This window comes from Schizosaccharomyces pombe, assembly GCF_000002945.2.
Source record: "Schizosaccharomyces pombe strain 972h- genome assembly, chromosome: I".
Taxonomy (NCBI): Eukaryota; Fungi; Ascomycota; class Schizosaccharomycetes; order Schizosaccharomycetales; family Schizosaccharomycetaceae; genus Schizosaccharomyces; species Schizosaccharomyces pombe.
This window is the reverse complement of record NC_003424.3, coordinates 155,586-176,873: the sequence shown is the minus strand read 5'-3', so window position 1 is coordinate 176,873 and position 21,288 is coordinate 155,586. Positions and strand designations below refer to the sequence as shown.

The following is a 21,288-nucleotide window of genomic DNA, read 5'->3' as shown; positions in this document are numbered from 1 at the left end:
TTTGGTACAACTTCATTACATCAAGACGGAAAGTTAGCAACTCGGTACTCTAATTACTATCAGTAACATCTTCATGTTCCAGGTACAGAGATGAAAGTCTAGTAGCTTTAAAGGTTTTTGTAATGCAGTATAACGTCTCTGAATTACTTTCCGAGTATGGTATATCAGATAAAATCCGTGAAATGAGGGTGTCAATTTTGCACTTTGTAACCCGTGTCACGGGTTCAATTTGGCTTCTTTTAGCATTTGTACTATTGTTAAACTGAGTAATTGATCTATAAAAAAGAGTTCCGAAGAGAATGTGTACTACTGTCAAAAGATGCAAAACTGTGTTTTTATGATGATCAATTCTGTAAAAGCCAACAACTTGTAAATGAGGGTTACTACCTTTATGAAATAGTATGGCAGATGTTTCGAAAGAATAGACACAAATAATATATAATGATGTTCGGAAAACGAACCTGTATAAAATTCTATATCGAAAATCCTAAAAACTAACTAACAGAAAATGAAAACTAACGATATGAAATGAACATTGCACTTCAAATATTTGAATTTTCTCCAAAACGTATACATCCATCTAACAATGCTCTTACCCTACTCCAATGGAGTGGAACTTTTGCTGATTTTATAACTAAGCGTAGCCAAAAAAATCCAGGCATTATGCTAGTATAGTAAAGGTTTTGTTCGCACTTTAATGAAATTGTACTATATGATTGACATACTACAAATGCATACCAACGCTAACAGCGTCCTGATGAAAAATCATTTTTTGAGTGCACAAAAAATAAATAGAAGTTTTCCATCCCTGCAGTGCCGCGATTCGACATGTAACTTGAAAATGGCAAATAGTCAGTTACCACTAGAACAATATATTCAGCTATGAACTAAACTTGTAGTATACGGATACCAAAAATAGAAGTAATTTGTCAAACAAGAATAAAAACTTTTCTAACTAAAAAACTAATTTAACAAACAAAAAAGCTTCACACCAATTATCAAGACTTAAGATTCAATAAATTGTCTTAAAACCAAAAAAGCAGTCACGGTCAGTTTGTTAGGGACATTGAAACAACGAAGGCTTCTCCTACACCATACCGCAATGGCAGTTGGTAAAAATAAAAGACTTTCAAAGGGAAAGAAAGGAATTAAGAAGCGTGTCGTTGACCCCTTCTCTCGTAAGGACTGGTACGATATCAAGGCTCCTGCTTTCTTTGAAGTCAAGAACGTTGGTAAAACCCTTGTCAACCGTACAGCCGGTTTAAAGAATGCCAATGATTCTTTGAAGGGTCGTATCTTGGAAGTCTCTCTTGCTGATCTTCAAAAGGATGAGGAACACTCATTCCGTAAGGTCAAGCTTCGTGTTGAGGACATCCAAGGTAAGAGCTGCCTCACCAGCTTTAACGGTTTCGATATGACCTCTGACAAATTGCGTTCTTTGGTTCGCAAATGGCAATCTACTATTGAGGCCAACCAAACCATCAAGACCACCGATGGTTACCTTTGCCGTATCTTCGTTATTGGCTTTACTAGCCGTCGTGTCAACCAAGTCAAGAAGACTACTTATGCTCAATCTTCTCAAATTCGTGCCATTCACCAAAAGATGTTCCAGGTCATCCAAAACCAAGCCAACGGTTGTTCCATGAAGGAGCTTGTCCAAAAGCTCATTCCTGAGGTTATTGGCCGGGCTATCGAGAAGGCCACCAACAACATTTATCCCTTGCAAAACGTTTTCGTTCGTAAGGTAAAGATCTTGAAGGCTCCCAAGCACGACGCCCAAAAGCTTCTTGAATTACACGGTGAGTCTCAAGACGTTGGTTCCAAGGTCATTTCTGATGTTGCTCCTTTGGAGTCTGTTTAAATTTAATAAAATTATGTGATCTTGCCGGTGTATTATATGAATTAAGGGCCTAGTTTATAGTGTCTAATTTACTCTTCTAGCAGGAAATTTAAAAGTATATTTTTATAATAACGTTGGCACATTTTAAGTAATTTGTAAACTTATATCTGCACAAAATAATCACCTTAAATTAAGAGAGTCATGTGCGTTTACTTTCATTTTTCTCCTTTTAGAAAATGCATATCATATTACATTGTTGTTATTCAATTTACTGAGGTTTACTATAGTGCATTAAATAAGAATAGATTAAAATGGTAATTTCGCGTTTTTCCAGTTCCTCCAAGATTTAGCCAGCGAGCTATTTCTATAATTATTAGATTTTCCTCCCCAAATATTCAACTTTTTTAGAGTCTCCTTTCATCATTTATAATCCTATTAGAATATTTAAATTAAAAGAATTCAAATGTTTGCTCATTAGAGAAGTTGGATCTACTAGTTAACGGACTTGGTGAATTGTTTAAAAAGTTGTTAAATTTGTTTATATCAAGCAATTTTTAAAAGTTATTTTTGGTTGTCAAATTATACATGTTATTTTATATTTCTACAGTTTTTGGTAGCTTAAAGTTTGGATAAGCAAACATTACCAAGAAACTCAATAAAATGAAAAGAAAGGTACAAAAAATTATAGATGAAGCCCCTTTAGAAGAAAATTCTCCTCCTCGATTTTTTGATTCAGATGTTGAAGCTGACTCTAAACCGAATGATTTAACTGCTGCGAATTCCATCGTAGACTTAAAAACAAATTCTCAACATGAAAATGCTAACGCAGCAGGCAAGGAATATGGAGATAGTGGAGTTTCAGAGTCATGGGTTTTAGACTTTTTATCTGTCACTGGTGAAAAAACAATTTCGGAATTTTTAGCTCAAAAAATTTGGAAAACCTCGAATGGAGATTTGAATGTCGCCGTTGATATGTATTTTGATGAATCCTTTAATATAAAGAATTCGAATCCTGACAGTGAAAGTCAGAAAGACACTGATGCCTCGTTGACCCAGATGGACCAATTATCTAATACTGTATCCGTTAAGGATCTTAGTATTAATAGGAACACAAATAAAAAAGCCTTAAATGCTGTTAGCCCTTCATTGAATTTGTCATCTAACAGTTCTGTTCAAGATGTATCTATTGATAAAGAAGAAATGATGAAGAAGCAATCACGGAATGCTCTTACTCCGCTGGACTTTATTATGAAGAAGAATGAGTTGATGAAGTATATCGGATGCTTTGGTGTGGAGGCTTATTCAACTGCATCAGGTACTCGAACACTCCAGGCTGGCGAAAGGATCTATTTAGAACGTCAAAAACTTTCCATAAAATCACAATCGAGAAATTCTAGGAAAAAATCAAAATTGCTAAGCATTAATTCTTCATGCTATAGCAATATCGTTAGATTTTGTAATTCAGATCATCATGAAATTGGTAAATTACCTACTGAAGTCGCTTCTGTTATTTCAACGTTGATGGAGCAAGGTTTTTGGTCATTTGAAGCCATATGCATTTACTCCGACAATATAATTAGATTTGGGAGTAATGTCACTTTACAAGTTTATTGTTTTATCAATGTCAATCATCCGTCCTTGAACCGATCTCCATTCACTTTGGCAACTAATTCTATGCAAGAAGAGGAAGAACATTTAAAAGCCTCTTTTGCTCAAAATAAACGTGATCATTTACTTCGTTTGTTTACTTGGATAGCTTTGGAACCAGACCTTGAAGACTGCAACACTAAAGAGAGTATTCATATTGATGATATATTGAAAACAAGTTCATTGCCTGAAGCGAGGGACGAGAGTAACTCAGATCTAACCCCATCCTCAACTGAAGACGAGGAAGATGTTGTTAGCGACCAACTTGCTATATTATATGACAAAGTTAAAACTTCTGGAGCTGAATTGCCGTCTGCTCCAAAGCCATCAACGTTTGCTCTTGATCTTCGTGAGTATCAAAAACAGGCTTTGTATTGGATGTGTTGTAAAGAAGAGGGCGTACAAAGTGATGGTAGTGCACCTAAGCTTCATCCTTTGTGGAGTCGATTTCGATTTCCAAAGGACTCAGAATTCCCTGAATTCTTTAAATGTTCTAGTGATGATGACAACACACATTTTTACGTTAACTTATATACTGGCGAAACTACAATGTTGTTTCCGAATTCAATGCCTTATCATCGGGGTGGAATTTTAGCAGACGAAATGGGCTTAGGCAAAACGATTGAAGTATTATCACTTATTCATTCTAGACCTTGCTTTTCAACCGATGAAATACCAGAAGCCTTTAGACATTCTAAACCCAGCCTTCCTGTCGCCAGTAGGACGACTTTGGTAGTAGCACCTATGTCATTGTTAGATCAATGGCACTCCGAAGCTTGTAAGGTGTCTCAAGGCACCAAATTCAGAAGCATGATTTATTATGGTTCTGAAAAGCCTTTGGATCTGAAGTCTTGTGTTATTGATACATCCACAGCTCCCTTGATCATCATAACTAGTTATGGTGTGTTACTTTCAGAATTTAGTCAGCAATCTCATTCTTCGGGATTGTTTTCTGTGCATTGGTTCCGTGTTGTCCTTGATGAAGGACATAACATTAGAAATAGGGAAAGCAAAACCGCGAAAGCGTGTCATAGTATTTCGTCCCAGAATCGTTGGGTGATTACAGGTACGCCAATAGTCAATAAACTGGATGACTTGTATAGCTTGATTAAATTTATGCGATATGAGCCGTGGTGTAATTACACTTATTGGCAAACCTTTGTGAGTCTGCCATATCAGTCAAAAGATGTCTTAAAGGCGTTGAATGTTGTTCAATCAATTTTGGAGTTTTTAGTTTTGAGAAGAACCAAAGAAACTAAAGATAGAAACGGAAACTCAATTGTTACGTTACCTCCAAAAACCGTAAAAATTGAATATTTGGACTTTTCTGACTCAGAAAGGAAAATTTATGACTCTCTCTATACCAAAGCAAAAAGTACCGTTAATGCAAACATAGTTGCCGGAACGCTGTTCAGAAACTATACAACGATCCTCGGATTACTTTTAAGATTAAGACAGGCGTGTTGTGACCCTGTGCTTCTTTCCAATATGACCATTAACAGTGAAACGTTTGATGATTTTGAGTTTTCGGTTGAGCAATTTAATTCTTTAATTAATCAATTTGTTGTCACTGGAAAGCCCATTCCTTCAGATATTTTAAAAATTGATACACTGAAGTCTTTTGAAGCATTGATAACGGAATGTCCCATATGTTGTAATGAACCAATTCAAAATCCCTTGTTATTGAACTGCAAGCATGCTTGTTGCGGAGATTGTTTGTCAGAACATATTCAGTATCAAAAAAGAAGAAACATAATTCCTCCGCTTTGTCATACATGTCGTCAACCCTTCAATGAGCAAGATGTCTATAAACCTTTTTTTGTCAAAAATAACGGAACACAGTCTACGCTTTTAGTCGGTGAGGAAGTAAAATGGAAATATTGGAATAGGCTACAATCAGTGAAACTTAATGGCCTTTTAGGACAATTGCGTCAATTAACTCATAGTTCTGAACCTGAAAAGGTCGTTATCTTTTCACAGTTTACCACATTCCTGGATATTATCGCAGACGTTCTCGAGTCAGAGAAGATGGGGTATGCTAGATTCGATGGTACCATGTCACAACAAATGAGGTCGACGGCTTTAGAGACATTTCGAAATGATCCTGATGTTAACGTGCTGATTATCTCTTTAAAGGCAGGCGGGGTTGGTTTAAACCTTACTTGTGCCAACCATGTTTTTATTATGGATCCATGGTGGAGCTGGTCAGTGGAAGCACAGGCCATCGATCGTATTCATCGTTTAGGACAGGAAAAGCCTGTATTTGTGACGAGATATATTGTACGTGATACTGTTGAGGAAAGGATGCTCAAAATACAAGAACGCAAAAATTTTATTACTGGGACCCTGGGCATGTCGGAAGGAAAGCAGCAGGTTCAGTCAATTGAAGACATCAAAATGTTGTTTGAATATTAACAACGGTTTCACCAAGCCGATTAAAAGCTATCGTAAAAAAAAAGTATTTTCATATTATGCATATGAAATGCAATTGCTACCGTGGTCGTTGTCATGACTGTCAAATTCTAAGAGAGTATGTGATAAACAAACTGCGTTACAAGATAAATTATAAACTATCTACACCCCTTGGATTTGTTGATTCACGTCTATCACTAATGAATGCGAAATAGTCGAATTCGGTGCATAAGTAACAAAAGTATTAAGGAACGACAGTTTACCCTGGAGCTATACAATCTAAAGTAGTGAATGTGTAATACTTTATTCCATTTTTTGAACTCATAAATTTCCTTGGATGACTTACTTTTTTGTATTCATGATGTTGTTGCTGAGTATCATGGGCAAGGGAATATAAGTTTTAGCTGCTGCAGTGTAAAGGCTGGCTAATGTTTTGTTCAGTATATTAGAGATAGGTATAATTGTTAACTTTTATTCGATTTTTTTATTATTGTTAACCTTGTTAAATAGTAGTAGCGATTGTGATGGAAATCCGGTCACAGAAAGAAAGCGATGTGTATAATTCAACTATATTGGTCAGCCTCTCTCTTTGTTGAAAAGTCGAAGTAGTTGTTTAATAAGGTCAAGATATTTTGATGAAATCAGTGACACAAAATTAAATCCGAATATTTTAGCTAAGTTTTCATTCCATAAATTTCATTTTTCTAATAGCTACCCGTAGAAAGTTTTATAAGCAAGTAACGTGCCGGTTGCTGGGTTATAAAAATTTAGGCAAGGTTACGGTTGTCTCTACCATCGGCAAAGGAGCCGACGTTAATAAAATATTTAACAAAGCCTTTAAAAAATTAACGATAGCTAGTCAAAGGAAGCTTAACGCGTATTCAGCCTCATTAAGACAATCAGGAAGCTTTTTTTTACCATCAGCATATACCTCTAACCCTTTGATTTATTTTTATATCTCGAGATTTCGTTCGTTATTTTATAGGTCGTTTCGATAAGACCTTAATACAATCTGATTTAGTGGTTGTTTAAGATTTCGGAAAAGCCTTTTTTTCAAAAAAAGTTTTCCAGTTATTGTTTCATTATTTCTAATTGATTTACTGAAGAATTGTTATAACCTAAAGATGGCACTTATGTTATCCAGGATTCCACGTCGTTTTTTTTTCTTATTTTTAACGGTCGGCTTGATTGCTGGCGCGTTTCTATACTCGTTGATATATTTTGTGGACGTTGATTTGGTGTCGAAGGTTAACCAGTTGTATGATCAGCAAATTGCACCCATGCTCTCCGATGCTATTGGCACTCCATCCGTTAATCACTCGTTTGAGTTGGCGCCGTTAGACTCTCATTTGGTGGCCACAAGCACTACATTCCACGAGGCGTCATACGAGTCAGAGCCTCAGCAAAATCCTGCCAGTCAAAATATTGTCTTATTACTAGTTAGTGATGGACACACTTCTTACAATAATGGAGCTAATACGTTTGAAGAAGCTATACAGAACAGAGTTGACTATAGTACCAAACAAAACTACAACTTTGAGTATGTCAATGTTACTGGCCTCCCTATTCCCGCCGTTTGGTCCAAGATGCCCGCCGTCTTACAAACTATGAAGAAATACCCCAAAGCGGAATGGATCTGGTTGTTGGATCAGGATGCAATTATTACTAATACCCATCTTTCCCTTCAAGACTCCTTTTTGAAACCTGAGAACTTGCAAAAGACCTTAATTACTAATACCATCCTCACTAAACGGCCTATAAATGCTAACGGGGATTTGCGTTATACACCAAGTAATTATAGTTTAAAAGATATCGAAAATCTCATGGTCATAATCTCACAGGATCACAATGGATTAAACGCAGGTAGTATCTTGTTCCGTAATTCACCTGCTACTGCCTTGTTTTTGGATATTTGGACAGATCCTGTTGTTGCAGAATGTGCGAAAGCCAATAATGAACAAGACATGCTTGGATATTTGATTTCTAAGCATTCACAACTTGCTTCGCTGGTTGGCCTTATTCCTCAAAGAAAAATAAATGCTTTTCACGAAGGTCCGGAAAATATGGAATGGCAAAAAGGTGATTTGGTAATTCACTTTGCTGGATGTTGGGTTGAAAACCGCTGCGATGAACTATGGCAAAAGTTTTACGCCTTGATTGACTAAGTTGCTTATTCATTATATCCGTCTGTTTAATTTGTTTGTGTTTTAAAAAATTTTATATATATAAACAAAGCGCCGTATAATTTTCCGTCAATCTTCCTTTCTTTATCTGAATCTCTAATAATGTTTACTATTTTTTAATCTTTACATACCTAATTAATATAGCGGTTGTGCCATAGCAATCAAAGTTTCAGGTTAGTTTTTTATAGCGAGATATCTGGGAGTTTTGTTTTACACAATCGTCCATCAATAATTGTTATATATTGTATATATTTCACATTGACTTTGAAGCTGTTTCTGTTGGTTCAACTAATTTGCTTTGGCAATTTACCAATGCAATATTGAAGATTGGAATAACAGTTTGGCGTTAATAAATCTTTTTAATAATTTGCATTTCACCGCAGCTGCCATTTTCTGTTAAATGCTGATAGAAGTTTTATTGAATCATTCGTGTCGGATTATACTAAGTTTTTATTTATCTTGTTTTTTGGCCCTACAAAGTATTGGTATGTCCTTATTTTATATTGATTACACTGGCTTTTGGCCTTATAAAGATATAGATTAGTTGCTAAGTCTAAAAGATGTATTTTTTAACGGTGGTTCCATTACGTCTGTGCACCCACTGTTTACACTTGTGTCTTTACAAACCTAGAAGCATTTTCCGATTAATGAGGTCTATCAGGTCAAGGAGAAAGAATATTTGAATAGATTTATCGACAAAATATATTTCGTTAAATTTACACAATATTTACTTTACCAATAAGCTAAATGGTATTTCCAATACTTTTCCAGCTAACAGTCAGATTTTTCACTGTTTGAAACAACTTCACCAAATTAATTCATTAGTGTCAATTTCTATTACATGCTTAAGCTCATAATTTTCAACATCCAGATAGCTCGAAAGTTGACACCATTACACACAAACTAAGATGATTGTGAAAAAACAAAGCGTTAGGATTTGTAAAAGGCAATTCCACAATTTGAATTACAATACTGTAACTGAATATAGCGCGGCACATGGTACAAACAACGTGCTGGTAATAAATTGACAAATGCAGAGCAACCCGCGTGATGAAACATAAATCTCGGATATTTTTTCTTTAAAGGGTTGTTAACGCAAGTCGTTTAAGGGTAAAAGAAATAAATAAATTTTAGAGGGTAACATCCTCATAAAGGGAGTCATCTTTAGAGCCTTTTTTCATTTTTTTAAGGCTTTCGAAAATTTCACGTGTCTCAAATTCTATTGTTTCAGCGGTTCGTTGAATTAATCTCTTATCATGTCTCGAATTTCACTTTCAAATTTTTTATCTCTTCCGCGTTACAAATTCCTGTTGTTTTCTGTGGTTTTGATTATTGTGATGACAACCTTAGTGTTTAACGGACACGATTATAAGCAAACCCTTAATGACCGGCTTACTTCATTAAAAAACAACTTTGTTGAGGAAAATGATAATGCCGTCTTAAAAGAAGAGCCTGGCAAATATACGTATATGAGTTTGTTTACTATGCCTTCTACTGAAGAGGATTACTACTTCAACGCTACTAGGGTTTTAATTCACCGATTGAAATATCATCCTACTACCAAAAGTAAATACCCTATCCATATCCTTGCACTCCGTGGAGTAGATGAGTGGAAAATTGAACGTTTTCGAAAGGATGGTGCTTCTGTGATTGTTATAGACCCCATTGCTTCATCGGATATTGTATACGATACATCCTCATTTAGTCAAGAAATATCTGCTAGATATGAACAAATGTTTTCGAAGTTGCGAATTTTCGAACAAATACAATTTGACAAAATTTGCGTAATTGACAGTGATATATTGATCATGAAGAACATTGATGATATATTTGATACTCCTTATATGTACCAACAAATTAATACCTTGAACTATACACGGCTACCTTCCTACACGAAGCCTGATGATGATACCGTCTATCACTTCAATGAGGATTTTAAAGAATATGGTGCCAGTCGAAGCGAATTTTACCCTTATCTTCTCGCAGCCGTCTCTGATAGAGGAGAGCATCATAGTATACCTCCAGAAGATACTCCTTATTTCAATGCTGGCTTAATGCTTATACGTCCAAGCGAGCTTCATTTTAACCGTATACTTAAAATCGGAAGGTTTCCTTATATGTATGAGAATGCCAAAATGATGGAGCAAAGCTTGTTGAATCTTGCATTTTCCTTGGACGGATGGTTTCCCTGGACTCGTCTTGATCCTTATTACAATGGCGTGTGGCCCTCAATTGACGAACGTCCTCTCTTAAAAACAGCACACGGAAAATTCTGGAATATTGGTAGCTCAGAATTTGCACCAGTATATTTAGCTGACTGGTATGCTGCTTATGGCGAAATGCTGTCTTTTCATAAGTATGAAACTCATTAAAGGAGGAATACCTTTCTTTTTTCTGTATTGTGACCTTATTTTACAATTAGAAGTTAAAATCTAATTGTATGTTATATATTTGAAAATTTCTTTAACTTATTACCATAATTTTATTTTAGACTTGCTATCCTTATTGTCTAAACGCACATTGTTTAGATCTCTTCAGCTTTCTTTGATTGCTGGCTATGTATACAACTTTATTACCTGCGTCTGTCTATAAATCCCGTTAGCGGTGATTTGCTTTCGGTCAGCCTATTTTTAGAATATAATTTTGGACTTGCGGTTGATTTTAATATACCTCTCATCTCTCCTTCATTATGGACTCATTAGACCTTATGAACAAACCCCAATTTTAATTATTATCACAAGCGTTTAGCAATTTTTGATGCTTAAACTAGCCTGAGGTCCAAACAGGATAGTTTAATTAGTGTTAGACATTAATATTTTTTAGAAAAAGATACTTTATGTCTAGAGGGTTGTTTTTGAAGCATTTTATAGAATTTATTCTTTTTTAAGAAAATTAATTAGATTTGTAAAAATGTGCAGCTTCATAATTATTTATGGAGCGAATCATTTATGTTTAAATAAGACGGCATTAATATAACGAAGTAAAAGATAAATAGTAATAATAAATTAACTGTAAATGCAATTGAAAATGTTAGAGGCTATAACGCGCCGACACTTGGGCATTGATTTAGCCTTTTAAATTATTTTATCTTTGTATTTAGTCCATAACTCGGCGCATTTGTTTTCAACCCAACATCCAGCGAAATGAAGAGCTAGATCTCCTTCTTGCCATTGCATTGTAGGGGGTCCTTCATGAAAAGCATTGATAAATCTTTGAGGAAGAATGCCAACCATGGAAGCTACCTGCGAGTGTTTTTGAATGAAATAGCCGATCAAATCTTGTTCATGACGCACGACTCCTGCATCTGCCAAAGAAGGATCAGTCAATAAATCCATTAGTAAAGCGATGGATCTTGAATTTCGTACTAAAAAGCTTCCTGCATTCAATCCGTTATGATCCTGAGAAATTAGAAATTGTATTTGTTCTATCATTTCCTTGGAGTAAGCCGCTGGAGTGATTCTGAAATTATCTTCTCCGAAAGAGTTTATAATTGGTTGCTCCCTAAGCAATGATTTTTGGAGCATTGCAGGTGAGAGAAATAATTCCTGTAAGGACAGATTTTTGTTCATTATAAGAGCATCCTGATCTAGCCACCAGATCCATTTTGCGGATGGATACTTGCGCATTGTTTGTAGAATTGCGGGCATCTTTCCCCATACAGGTGGCACTACCAGACTGGAAACGTTAACGAATTCAAAATTGTAGTTTTGAAGTTTCGCATACTCTATACGATTTTTAAAGCAATCATCTAGTAAGTTAGATTCAAAACTTCCAACGTTTCCATCGCTAGCAAGAAGCATTACTATTTCATGTGATTTTGGTTCATTGAGATCTTCGTGATTAACGGTTGCTGTATACAAAGTTGTGCTTCCGCCGATCAAAAAATTATCGAGAGATGTCACCGTAGTTTCATATTGAAGTGCAGGAAGTTTAAAATCAAAAACAGAAATCTCGTCGTGCGGAATAAAATATAGCCCGAAGGCAAAAAAGGTGAAAACTATAGCCAAAGCTAACATAATAAGCTTCCTTTTAGTCAAGGTATTTTTTGTAAAAAAGGAAAGCATTTTGTTTTGTGAAAGAGTGATTTGATCTGCAAATTAATAAAAGAGTGATTCGTTGTTTCGGAAAACTACGTTTATAAAATTATAGATTATGCTCAGGTTTTAAAAAATTGATGTTGTTCGTAAAAAATTGAAGCCTCTGAAGATATAATGTGTAATTATCTGGACTTGAACATATTGAATATTTATGACTGAATAATTATCAACGCGGCTTCATTGCATATTGACATCACAATTTATCCGTGGTGTAAATTTAGGTTGAGTTAAGCGAGCTTTGAACTAGAAAAGTAAACTCAACGATGAATATTCTTACAGGATTAAAACAAACTAAAAATTATTTCAGCAATACATAAGAAAATCTCCGACAAGAAGTTTATTATTTGTTCCGTTATTACACTTTCGCGAAACAATATGTCTTAAAACGTACAATAAAGCTTCCAAATATTTTTCAGGTAGTATCAGTATTGTAATTCTTAAAATGTTGGAAATAATTATTGGAAAAAAAAAGTCGTCTAGTACTGGCTCTTTACTTCGCACCTGTAACAAGTTGTTTGATGACTAAAAAGGGTCTAGCGAAATTACCCGCTGTCATTCACTCAACCTTCTTGGTATCCAAAAATTCTTTCGAAAATGGGTAGTCTATATAACCCTTAGGACTCATCTTTGTATAAAAAGTTGCGCGGTCCCATTTGTTTAAGGGAAGGTTATACTTGAGTCGGAATGGGAGATCTGGATTTGATAGAAAATACCTCCCGAACGCTACTAAAGTGTTTTCTTGTTCAGCCATTTGTATGGCCGAGTCTCGGTCATGTCCACCTGCAGTGATAAATGGATCCCCCCAAAGGTTTTTGTAGATCAATGTATTCTTTTCTTGCGTTATATGCACATGCCCATTCCAGTATTGCCTAGGTTCGATAGCATGTAAATAGGCCAAATTAGGAAACCTCTCCTTTATTTTTTTTATCATAAACACGTGTGCCTCAAAAGAATCCTTGTCTTTCCAAATATCTGAAAACGGAGAAATCCTATATCCAACGCGCTCTTGACCTATGGCATTCACGACAGACTCTAGAAGTTCAAGGCAAAATCTAGCACGATTTTCTAAAGACCCACAATATTCCGGATCACATTTGTCACCATAGCCGTTTAGTACAAATTTGTCCAAAAGAAATCCATTCACTTGATGAACTTCAACACCATCTGCACCACAACCGAAAACAGCTCGTTTCGCTGCTTCAGTATACGTTGTGATGTGTTCCTGTATATCTTGTTTTGTCATAAATTTATCGACATACAGCTCCTCTCCACAAATAGAGTAGGCACTGCCTAGAGCAGCAGGCAATCCGGTAGGATCCATTGGGCATTCCCCTTGTGTAACTTTTTCCAACCTTTCCTGATCTTCAAGATAATCGACCTTTAGCTCTCCAGGAAGGTTCCAAAACTGTATAAACACAAAGCAATCATTGTCATGGATCGCCTGTACAATTGGTTTCCAAGCTTCTACATGTTCATCGTTGTACAAGCAAGGGATATTACTAAAGCCTCCCGACTTTGCGCCTGAAAATAATGATTCTGTAATGAGTAATGTGCCAGGAATCGAACTGCGTTGCTTGTAGTATTCCTTCACAAGATCTGTCATTACAAGGCCATTATCTAAGCATCGTAGACGGGTAGCCGGTGCGTGAACCATTCGATGTTGAAGTTGCATGTTACCAACCTTAATGGGCTGAAACAATTTACTCTGCGATTCATATAACTTTTGAACAGCCATCCTGGTGTGTATCAAAGAAAAGAGCAGACCTGATGGAGAATTTTGATCAAAAAAAATTTATTAGGTAGCGCTAAAGACGAAAATACCTTGAATATCAAAAGGAAAATAATAAAATTGAAAACTTCACAAAAGAAGTGAAGATCTTATAAATCTTTTTGTGTATGAAGTTTAGGAGGAATTGAAATAGATGAACGGACTTGTAGCCCTGTAGCAGAGTTACCACGTGCGTGGATCAATCAATAGGCATGCAGCCGCACCAATAGCACTACTATATTATTCGCAGGAGTGAGATTGGGAAATGATTAAAACAATTGGATTGATTGACCTTGAAGGAATACAGAAAAATCGAGAATGCGCCTAAATTTTTTCATTTACAGATACTTGTCAGCTTAGCCTTTTGTCAATGATCTCCAATATCGGTATTTCGCAGTTGTGTTTACCAACTGACGATTCATCATAAGAATTCAAATAATGAGTTTACAGACATGAAGCTGATCAACATATTTCTGTATGACTATGAAACACACTAGCACAATTCAAATAGAGGGATTATTGCAAAGTGGATTGATGCGAAAATACTCCAAAGTTGTTTCAAGCCGTTTTTTGGTATACAAACGGAAAATTAGCAATTTCAATGATTTTTGTACTTAAAAATGTTATACATTCGACATGAATATGAGTAACAAGAGAGCAGTAAAATAAGTTGCTTGTGTTACTAAACATTGATATCTTAAAAAATTTGCGAAAATAATGACTTTGTTTTAGGAACGACCACTATCAAATGGGATATCTATTCAAATATTAAAATAGTTGTTTTTAAACAGGTAGCTATTTTAGTTTGCGAATAAAAATCCGTTGCAATTGGACAAACGAATTTCAAAGGTTGTAATTCTTTGTAGGTTATATGAATCGTATGTAAATAAACCAGAGTAACCATGTATGTTAAATGCTTTAACTGGAGGATCACAGTGATTTTTACTTTTTCATAGACATATTCAAAGTATGTGAGCAAGAGGTTTCCTAAGCAAGAATTTCTCTTATAAGTATTATTATTTTTAAAGTAAAGAGTCCATTTTTTAATATGCATTACTTGTTTTTAACATATTAGAAAATATCTGGGTTGAATTGTGCTAGACTTGTTTTACAGACGTACCACCTTATGAAAAGGAATAACAAAAAATGTCATTAAAGCAAATAACTATATCCACTCTTCGTCAATGGAAACTAGCAAATAAAAAATTCGCTTGTATTACAGCATATGATGCCAGTTTTTCACGACTTTTCGCAGAACAGGGGATGCCTGTAATGCTCGTCGGTGACTCCCTTGGAATGACTGCTCAAGGTCATAGTACTACATTACCAGTGTCAGTAGAAGACATAGCATATCATACAAAAAGTGTTCGAAGAGGTGCCCCTAATCGCCTCTTGATGGCTGACCTTCCATTTATGAGTTACAGTACATGGGAGGATGCTTGTAAAAATGCGGCTACTGTAATGCGTGCAGGTGCAAATATAGTTAAAATAGAAGGAGGAGGGAATTGGATTTTTGAAATTGTACAAAGACTTACAGAACGATCAGTCCCTGTTGCTGGACACCTTGGCCTGACTCCTCAGTCTGTAAACATTTTTGGAGGTTATAAAATACAGGGTAGGGAACAGTCTGCAGCAGCACGCTTAATTGAAAATGCACAACAGTTGGAAAAGTTTGGTGCGCAGCTGCTCGTCTTAGAATGTATTCCAGAGTCACTAGCTGAACAAATCACTAAAACTATATCCATACCCACTATCGGGATAGGAGCCGGAAAGCATACTGATGGCCAAATACTTGTCATGCATGATGCTTTAGGAATTACTGGAGGCCGCCCACCCAAATTTGCTAAGAATTTTTTGTCCGGGGCTGGGGACATTCGCACGGCTATCCAACGTTACATCTACGAAGTAGAACAAGGTCTATACCCTGCTGAAGAACACAGTTTCCAATAAATAAAATACAAAATTTCTGGATATTTTGAGCATGCAGGTTCTTAAAGAGAAGCTCCTGATTCATCAGCAAGTAGATAATTGGCGAAAAGATGGAAATCGAATTGCTTTTGTTCCCACCATGGGAAATCTCCATGAAGGGCATTTTTCTCTAGTTCGTGAAGCCAAAAGACATGCCGAAAAGGTTGTTGTCAGTATTTTCGTAAATCCAATGCAATTCAATAATCCACAAGACCTACTCTTGTATCCTCGAACCATGGACCAAGATTGCTCTCAGCTGCAAAACCTGGGAGTCGATCTGGTTTATGCTCCAACTGTTGAGGAGTTATATCCGGAAGGGTCTCAAGACATTACTTTTGTCGACGTCCCTAAGCTGTCCACCATGCTTGAAGGTGCGAGTCGACCAGGCCATTTTCGTGGCGTTACTACAGTGGTTAGCAAGCTTTTTCACATCGTAAATCCGGACGTAGCCTGCTTTGGTGAAAAGGATTTTCAACAAGTAGCCATCATTAAAAAAATGGTCCGCGATTTGAATTTCTTTATTGAAATAATTCAAGTGCCAATTGTGCGCGCAGATGATGGACTTGCACTTAGTTCTCGAAATGGCTACTTAACTTCCGAAGAGAGAAAAATCGCTCCCAATTTATATAAAATTTTGAAAAAATTAGCCCAAGAGTTGAGTAATGGCAATGGCGACTTAGAGAAGTTGATTGCAGAAACTAATACTGAGCTATCACGTTGTAGATTCATTCCCGATCAACTGGAAATCTGTGACTCTACGACTTTAGAACCTTTTACTGCTGGCACAAAAAATGTCGTAATTTTGGCAGCTGCTTGGCTTGGCAAAGCTCGTCTTATTGACAATATCCAAACAACCATCAACTGAGTCATGGATTGTTTTCAAATCACGATCAAGTGATCTTGTCATGTTTCCATTAGCCACAGACCTATAGTGTCTAACAACTCTGATTTTTATGTAACAGAGACGCTGTGAAAGTTTTATGTTTTAACTTTCTTTTACTGTCCTTTTTAGTTTGTTTGAAGGAATACACTTATTCCAATACCATCGTTTTATTGAATGAAATTATCCATAGTTTTCACTCGAAATAGTTTAATGTTAGAATTTGTTTTCTTGTTTGCCCATTCGAATACTAAAGTTTATGTCGCCAATCCTTCACTATGCTGTCGTTTCCTATACAATCGGGCGATTAACAGATATTTAGGAGAATGGGGTTTAAAAAGTCAATAGATTTTTAAATACTTCATCCAATGGTGTTTGCTCTTAAAGGAGAATGATGTATTGGTAAATAACACAAAAACGAACATTTGTGAGATGAATTTTGACCTTATGAAACAATCAAATCCAAGTTTGACCATTTCCATCATTTGCTACTTTCTTTGATTTTAATTACTACTTGGGTTATGGGGGTTCGATTACCAAAAAAAAAGGTACATTTGATCATGTTGATTACCTGCAATCATGTTTCCTTTTTGACAAAAAAAAAATTTAAAAATTGATTACCTCTATATATTTGCCAAAACCTTCGTAGGCTATTATTTCTTCAATGAATGACTTTCTAAATTTACAGTCAAGGTTTTCGATGCACCCATTATAACTGGTGCTTTCCATTGAACTAACCTTCCAGATTGGCCCTTTTGTCAAAACTATTAAAAAACTAATATTCCGTATTTTTCCTTTCTCTCTTTTTTCCTTCTTTTCAAGTGGGGCTGGAAAATCCGGCCCACAATACAATTTGTATGAAGTTAAGACTGTCATGCTGTTTTACTTTCGATATGATCGAGCTTGTTAATTTACAAGTTCTTAATAAAACGTTGTGTTTCTTTTACTTGACGATAAACTTATTTAGGATTGCTTAGACATACTTCCCCTTTGTTCGATCATCATGAAAAAAGGCCCATGTAATTATTCCCAAGTGTTTTCATATATAAAAAAGTTTTAATTTTTTTTTAAAGGGCATTGAGTCAAAGAGAAATTTTTAATTTTTAGTGAAATAGTATAAAATCCCTTTAAAGATGTCGCTTTCAAACCAATTCAGAAACTTTTGTATTCATCCCAACACTTCAACTAAGCTCTGATGCTCCTCTTACAAACAATAACATAAATTTTTACAGCGCCGCAAATGCCAAACAATGTGTGCTAAAAATTCCGGAGGCACGTTGCCAGCAGTCATTCTCATTCCGATTTTACGATAAGCAAAAAAATTGTCCAGAAGAACCGGAAGATGAACCAGCGATAATGCGATTGCTTTGACCGTATATTCCCCTTGGAGACAGAGCCGCAGTGATCCACATAAACATGGTAAATCCGTGGATCTTCTAGAAGATCTTGAGGTTTTACTGCCAATCAGCATCGACGACGATCACGTCAAATAACGAAAAAAACCCTTTTTGAGAATTGTTCCAACGTTAAGGTAACGCACTTTTTGGCATTTGGATGGCATGCATGCCAAAATCACAAAGTTTGCAGTAATTCGGGTTGCTTTGTTTTGGAAAAGTTCTCCCAGGAATCTAAAAATGTTACATATGTCTTACGACGAACTTACTGCCTATCAACTTGAGGGTAAAAGAAACGGAATGTGACCATTCATATTGCTTGGAATTGTTACTCAGACAATTGTATATAATGGCGCTCTTCATACTCAAGACGCTTCAGAATATTCCAATTCCTTTTGGGTAGAGAAATATTTGATCTTCTACTTTTTGGTAAGTAAAATTTATGATAATGGCGGAAAGAATGACAGTTTGGAGGTGATTTGATGTCGTTTGGAAAAGAGTTTTGGTGACAAGCAATTTTGTTTTGAAAATCATTTGAAGATCTTTTAATTCCTTAGCATTTATTTGACGTTGGAGTTGGCTGCAGATCTATTTAGCGAAATTGTTGTAAAAAGATCGATGTTCGATAAGTGTTCGTTAAGCGAGATAAGGAGTGGAAGTATCGAAATTTTAGACACTAATTGATTACACATTGATATTGGAGAAATTTTCGTACACTACTTAAGGCTCATTCCCCCTTGACTTTTTTGACCGATTGTTACATATTTCTTTTCCGTTTGGCTAATTATTTATTTTTTTTCATACTTTGTATATTATTGATTCTAAAAAATATCGGAGGTTAAGCTTTAGATGCGATTTTCTTTTTAACATGTCCATTCTTCGTTCTCCATTTCGTTTAATTCGATCGCCTGCTCGATTCTTTCCGTCACTCTTTCATTCCTCTTGTAATCAATCTTTTACTAATGGCTTAAAGCATCAATCAACCTCTTCGAAAGCCATGCCTGTTAGCGCATTCTACATACCTTCTTTCAACCTTTTCGGTAAAGGTTGTCTTGCTGAAGCCGCCAAGCAAATTAAGATGAGCGGCTTCAAAAACACCTTAATTGTTACCGATCCTGGTATTATTAAGGTCGGTTTGTATGACAAAGTTAAGGCTCTGTTGGAAGAACAAAGCATCACTGTTCACCTTTACGATGGTGTTCAACCTAATCCCACCGTTGGAAATGTCAACCAAGGTCTCGAAATCGTTAAGAAGGAAAACTGTGATTCTATGGTATCAATTGGTGGTGGTTCTGCTCACGATTGTGCCAAAGGTATTGCTTTGTTAGCTACTAATGGCGGTAAAATTGCGGATTATGAAGGTGTTGATAAATCCTCCAAACCTCAACTTCCCTTGATTGCAATCAATACGACTGCAGGAACTGCTTCTGAAATGACTCGTTTCGCAATTATCACCGAAGAGACCCGTCATATTAAAATGGCTATTATCGATAAGCATACTATGCCTATCCTTTCCGTTAACGATCCTGAAACAATGTATGGATTACCTCCTTCCTTGACCGCTGCTACTGGTATGGACGCTTTGACTCATGCTGTTGAAGCTTACGTCTCTACTGCTGCTAATCCCATCACCGATGCTTGTGCTGTCAAATGCATCGAACTCGTTAATAAGTATTTGAAGCGTGCTGTCGACAACGGCAAGGACGAAGAGGCTAGAGACAATATGGCTTATGCCGAATTCCTTGGTGGTATGGCATTTAACAACGCATCTTTGGGTTATGTTCATGCTATGGCTCATCAACTTGGTGGTTTCTACGGTATTCCACATGGCGTCTGTAACGCTGTTCTTCTTGCCCATGTACAGAAATTTAATTCTAGGGATCCAAGAGCAAATGCTCGCCTTGGTGATATTGCTTTTCACTTGGGTTGTGAAGAGCATACTGCCGAAGCAGCTCTTGACCGCATCAGTCAACTTGTTCTTGAAGTTAAAATTCGTCCTCATCTAGTTGATCTAGGTGTCAAGGAAAAAGATTTTGATGTCTTGGTTGACCACGCTATGAAGGATGCTTGTGGTGCTACTAACCCTATTCAGCCTACACATGACGAGGTAAAGGCTATTTTCAAATCGGCTATGTAAATAGAACGTTATCTCGATACCTAGAACAAATTATGAGCTTTTACATTTCACTGGCTTGAATGTTCACTTCAACATATCCTAAAGCATTTTTTTTGGCTTGAACCTTTTTTAGATTTGGAAAATATGTAAACAACGGTTTAATATATCAAATTTTGGATTTTTTTTATTAATTATATAAGTGAGCCTTTTCTAGTAGACACGCACGTCGTTTAATGAGTCTTGTTTGTATAAAAGTAATCATGTCTATCTTTTTGCTTCCAACGTAGTTCCAAACAACTCGAGGCCTTTTGTGAAACCTGCCATGGTGTCCCCTTCAAAACTCGATGCTATAAAATTCAAGTGATTAAAGAACTTATTCTTTTTGGACAATTAGCTTATACTGAAGCTTAATAGATTTGTTCGCGGTAATTCTCTTATTGGAGGAAATCTTGCACTAATGATCTACCAAATTCTGAATAGAGAACCAATTATTAGGTTCTGATGATCTTTTGCTAATACCTTACAAAGATAACATAATGAAACTAATGGATCAGAGGAAGAATTAGATCTTATTCCCAATTGCACTTGCAAATCCCAATAGAAGGGGAGACATGGATACCTAGTTAGAAACTAAACGCTTCTACATATTTCATAGTAAAAAACTTTTGGTCAGTAACTAACTTTGAAATACAATAGCTACTATAAGTGTTAATGTAAAATATATTTTGACTTCTATTAAAAGACCGCTGTTTAAAAATCACATGCAAAACCTCATTTCAATTTTACTCTTAGAAATTTGCCGATATTTTTCATTTAAAAGATTTAATGACACGATGGAAATGCACATTGTTTTAAGCTGCAACACAGAAACCGGCCCACGGTATAGTGAAAATGCATGAATATTATTAGTTTTTACAAATGACTAAATCCATTAGATGATTTGACGATTACCTACATTTCTAAACGTACAATCAGCGTAAAAG

At 36.0% G+C, this 21,288-nt stretch overlaps 10 protein-coding genes, 12 long non-coding RNA genes and 1 other non-coding gene across 23 annotated transcripts; 9 read left to right on the top strand and 14 right to left on the bottom strand.

Annotated features, from left to right (window-relative positions):
- Nucleotides 1-137: 137 nt before the first annotated feature.
- On the bottom strand, nt 138-951 carry SPOM_SPNCRNA.141. Its single transcript, NR_150290.1, has one exon. It is a non-coding gene; the product is annotated as a non-coding RNA (long non-coding RNA).
- A 138-nt stretch (nt 952-1,089) lies between these two features.
- On the top strand, nt 1,090-2,009 carry rps101 (40S ribosomal protein eS1). Its single transcript, NM_001018229.3, has one exon. It carries the CDS (start codon nt 1,103-1,105, stop codon nt 1,859-1,861), a length of 759 nt encoding a protein of 252 aa, NP_592828.1. The 5' UTR covers nt 1,090-1,102; the 3' UTR covers nt 1,862-2,009.
- SPOM_SPNCRNA.2071 lies at nt 1,573-1,846 on the bottom strand. The gene has a single exon (NR_191438.1). It is a non-coding gene; the product is annotated as a non-coding RNA (long non-coding RNA).
- A 172-nt stretch (nt 2,010-2,181) lies between the features above and the next one.
- Nucleotides 2,182-6,385, top strand: rad8 (ATP-dependent chromatin remodeller/ubiquitin-protein ligase E3 Rad8). The gene has a single exon (NM_001355968.2). It carries the CDS (start codon nt 2,501-2,503, stop codon nt 5,900-5,902), a length of 3,402 nt encoding a protein of 1,133 aa, NP_001342793.1. The 5' UTR covers nt 2,182-2,500; the 3' UTR covers nt 5,903-6,385.
- On the bottom strand, nt 2,401-6,637 carry SPOM_SPNCRNA.617. The gene has a single exon (NR_150979.1). It is a non-coding gene; the product is annotated as a non-coding RNA (long non-coding RNA).
- snR97 lies at nt 6,018-6,165 on the bottom strand. Its single transcript, NR_197155.1, has one exon. It is a non-coding gene; the product is annotated as a box H/ACA small nucleolar RNA snR97 (small nucleolar RNA).
- Nucleotides 6,638-6,818: 181 nt separating the features above from the next.
- gmh2 (alpha-1,2-galactosyltransferase Gmh2) lies at nt 6,819-9,108 on the top strand. Its single transcript, NM_001018226.3, has one exon. It carries the CDS (start codon nt 7,024-7,026, stop codon nt 8,062-8,064), a length of 1,041 nt encoding a protein of 346 aa, NP_592826.1. The 5' UTR covers nt 6,819-7,023; the 3' UTR covers nt 8,065-9,108.
- SPOM_SPNCRNA.2070 lies at nt 6,825-7,314 on the bottom strand. The gene has a single exon (NR_191437.1). It is a non-coding gene; the product is annotated as a non-coding RNA (long non-coding RNA).
- On the bottom strand, nt 8,852-9,422 carry SPOM_SPNCRNA.2069. Its single transcript, NR_191436.1, has one exon. It is a non-coding gene; the product is annotated as a non-coding RNA (long non-coding RNA).
- On the top strand, nt 9,135-11,060 carry otg1 (alpha-1,3-galactosyltransferase Otg1). The gene has a single exon (NM_001018225.3). The coding sequence runs from the start codon at nt 9,339-9,341 to the stop codon at nt 10,452-10,454; it is 1,116 nt and encodes a 371-aa protein (NP_592825.1). The 5' UTR covers nt 9,135-9,338; the 3' UTR covers nt 10,455-11,060.
- SPOM_SPNCRNA.616 lies at nt 9,594-10,291 on the bottom strand. Its single transcript, NR_150978.1, has one exon. It is a non-coding gene; the product is annotated as a non-coding RNA (long non-coding RNA).
- On the bottom strand, nt 10,539-12,146 carry gmh1 (alpha-1,2-galactosyltransferase Gmh1; the record flags this gene model as incomplete). The annotated part of the gene is made up of 1 exon (NM_001018224.3): nt 10,539-12,146. One exon carries the CDS (start codon nt 12,144-12,146, stop codon nt 11,157-11,159), a length of 990 nt encoding a protein of 329 aa, NP_592824.1. The 3' UTR covers nt 10,539-11,156.
- SPOM_SPNCRNA.2068 lies at nt 11,296-11,513 on the top strand. The gene has a single exon (NR_191435.1). It is a non-coding gene; the product is annotated as a non-coding RNA (long non-coding RNA).
- Nucleotides 12,147-12,238: 92 nt separating the features above from the next.
- On the bottom strand, nt 12,239-14,084 carry SPOM_SPAC5H10.10 (NADPH dehydrogenase). Its single transcript, NM_001018223.3, has one exon. It carries the CDS (start codon nt 13,912-13,914, stop codon nt 12,736-12,738), a length of 1,179 nt encoding a protein of 392 aa, NP_592823.1. The 5' UTR covers nt 13,915-14,084; the 3' UTR covers nt 12,239-12,735.
- SPOM_SPNCRNA.615 lies at nt 12,419-14,617 on the top strand. Its single transcript, NR_150977.1, has one exon. It is a non-coding gene; the product is annotated as a non-coding RNA (long non-coding RNA).
- Nucleotides 14,055-15,802, bottom strand: SPOM_SPNCRNA.614. The gene has a single exon (NR_150976.1). It is a non-coding gene; the product is annotated as a non-coding RNA, possible alternative UTR (long non-coding RNA).
- ecm31 (3-methyl-2-oxobutanoatehydroxymethyltransferase) lies at nt 15,058-15,897 on the top strand (the record flags this gene model as incomplete). The annotated part of the gene is made up of 1 exon (NM_001018222.3): nt 15,058-15,897. Exon 1 carries the CDS (start codon nt 15,094-15,096, stop codon nt 15,895-15,897), a length of 804 nt encoding a protein of 267 aa, NP_592822.1. The 5' UTR covers nt 15,058-15,093.
- On the top strand, nt 15,848-16,994 carry pan6 (pantoate-beta-alanine ligase). Its single transcript, NM_001018221.3, has one exon. It carries the CDS (start codon nt 15,929-15,931, stop codon nt 16,778-16,780), a length of 852 nt encoding a protein of 283 aa, NP_592821.1. The 5' UTR covers nt 15,848-15,928; the 3' UTR covers nt 16,781-16,994.
- Nucleotides 16,555-17,092, bottom strand: SPOM_SPNCRNA.2067. The gene has a single exon (NR_191434.1). It is a non-coding gene; the product is annotated as a non-coding RNA (long non-coding RNA).
- Nucleotides 17,093-17,401: 309 nt separating this feature from the next.
- On the bottom strand, nt 17,402-17,671 carry SPOM_SPAC5H10.07 (uncharacterized protein; the record flags this gene model as incomplete). The annotated part of the gene is made up of 1 exon (NM_001018220.3): nt 17,402-17,671. The coding sequence occupies one exon, from the start codon at nt 17,669-17,671 to the stop codon at nt 17,402-17,404; it is 270 nt and encodes an 89-aa protein (NP_592820.1).
- Nucleotides 17,672-18,941: 1,270 nt separating this feature from the next.
- On the top strand, nt 18,942-20,444 carry adh4 (alcohol dehydrogenase Adh4). Its single transcript, NM_001018219.3, has one exon. It carries the CDS (start codon nt 19,187-19,189, stop codon nt 20,324-20,326), a length of 1,140 nt encoding a protein of 379 aa, NP_592819.2. The 5' UTR covers nt 18,942-19,186; the 3' UTR covers nt 20,327-20,444.
- On the bottom strand, nt 19,029-19,570 carry SPOM_SPNCRNA.2066. The gene has a single exon (NR_191433.1). It is a non-coding gene; the product is annotated as a non-coding RNA (long non-coding RNA).
- On the bottom strand, nt 19,676-20,374 carry SPOM_SPNCRNA.2065. Its single transcript, NR_191432.1, has one exon. It is a non-coding gene; the product is annotated as a non-coding RNA (long non-coding RNA).
- Nucleotides 20,445-21,288: the final 844 nt, after the last annotated feature.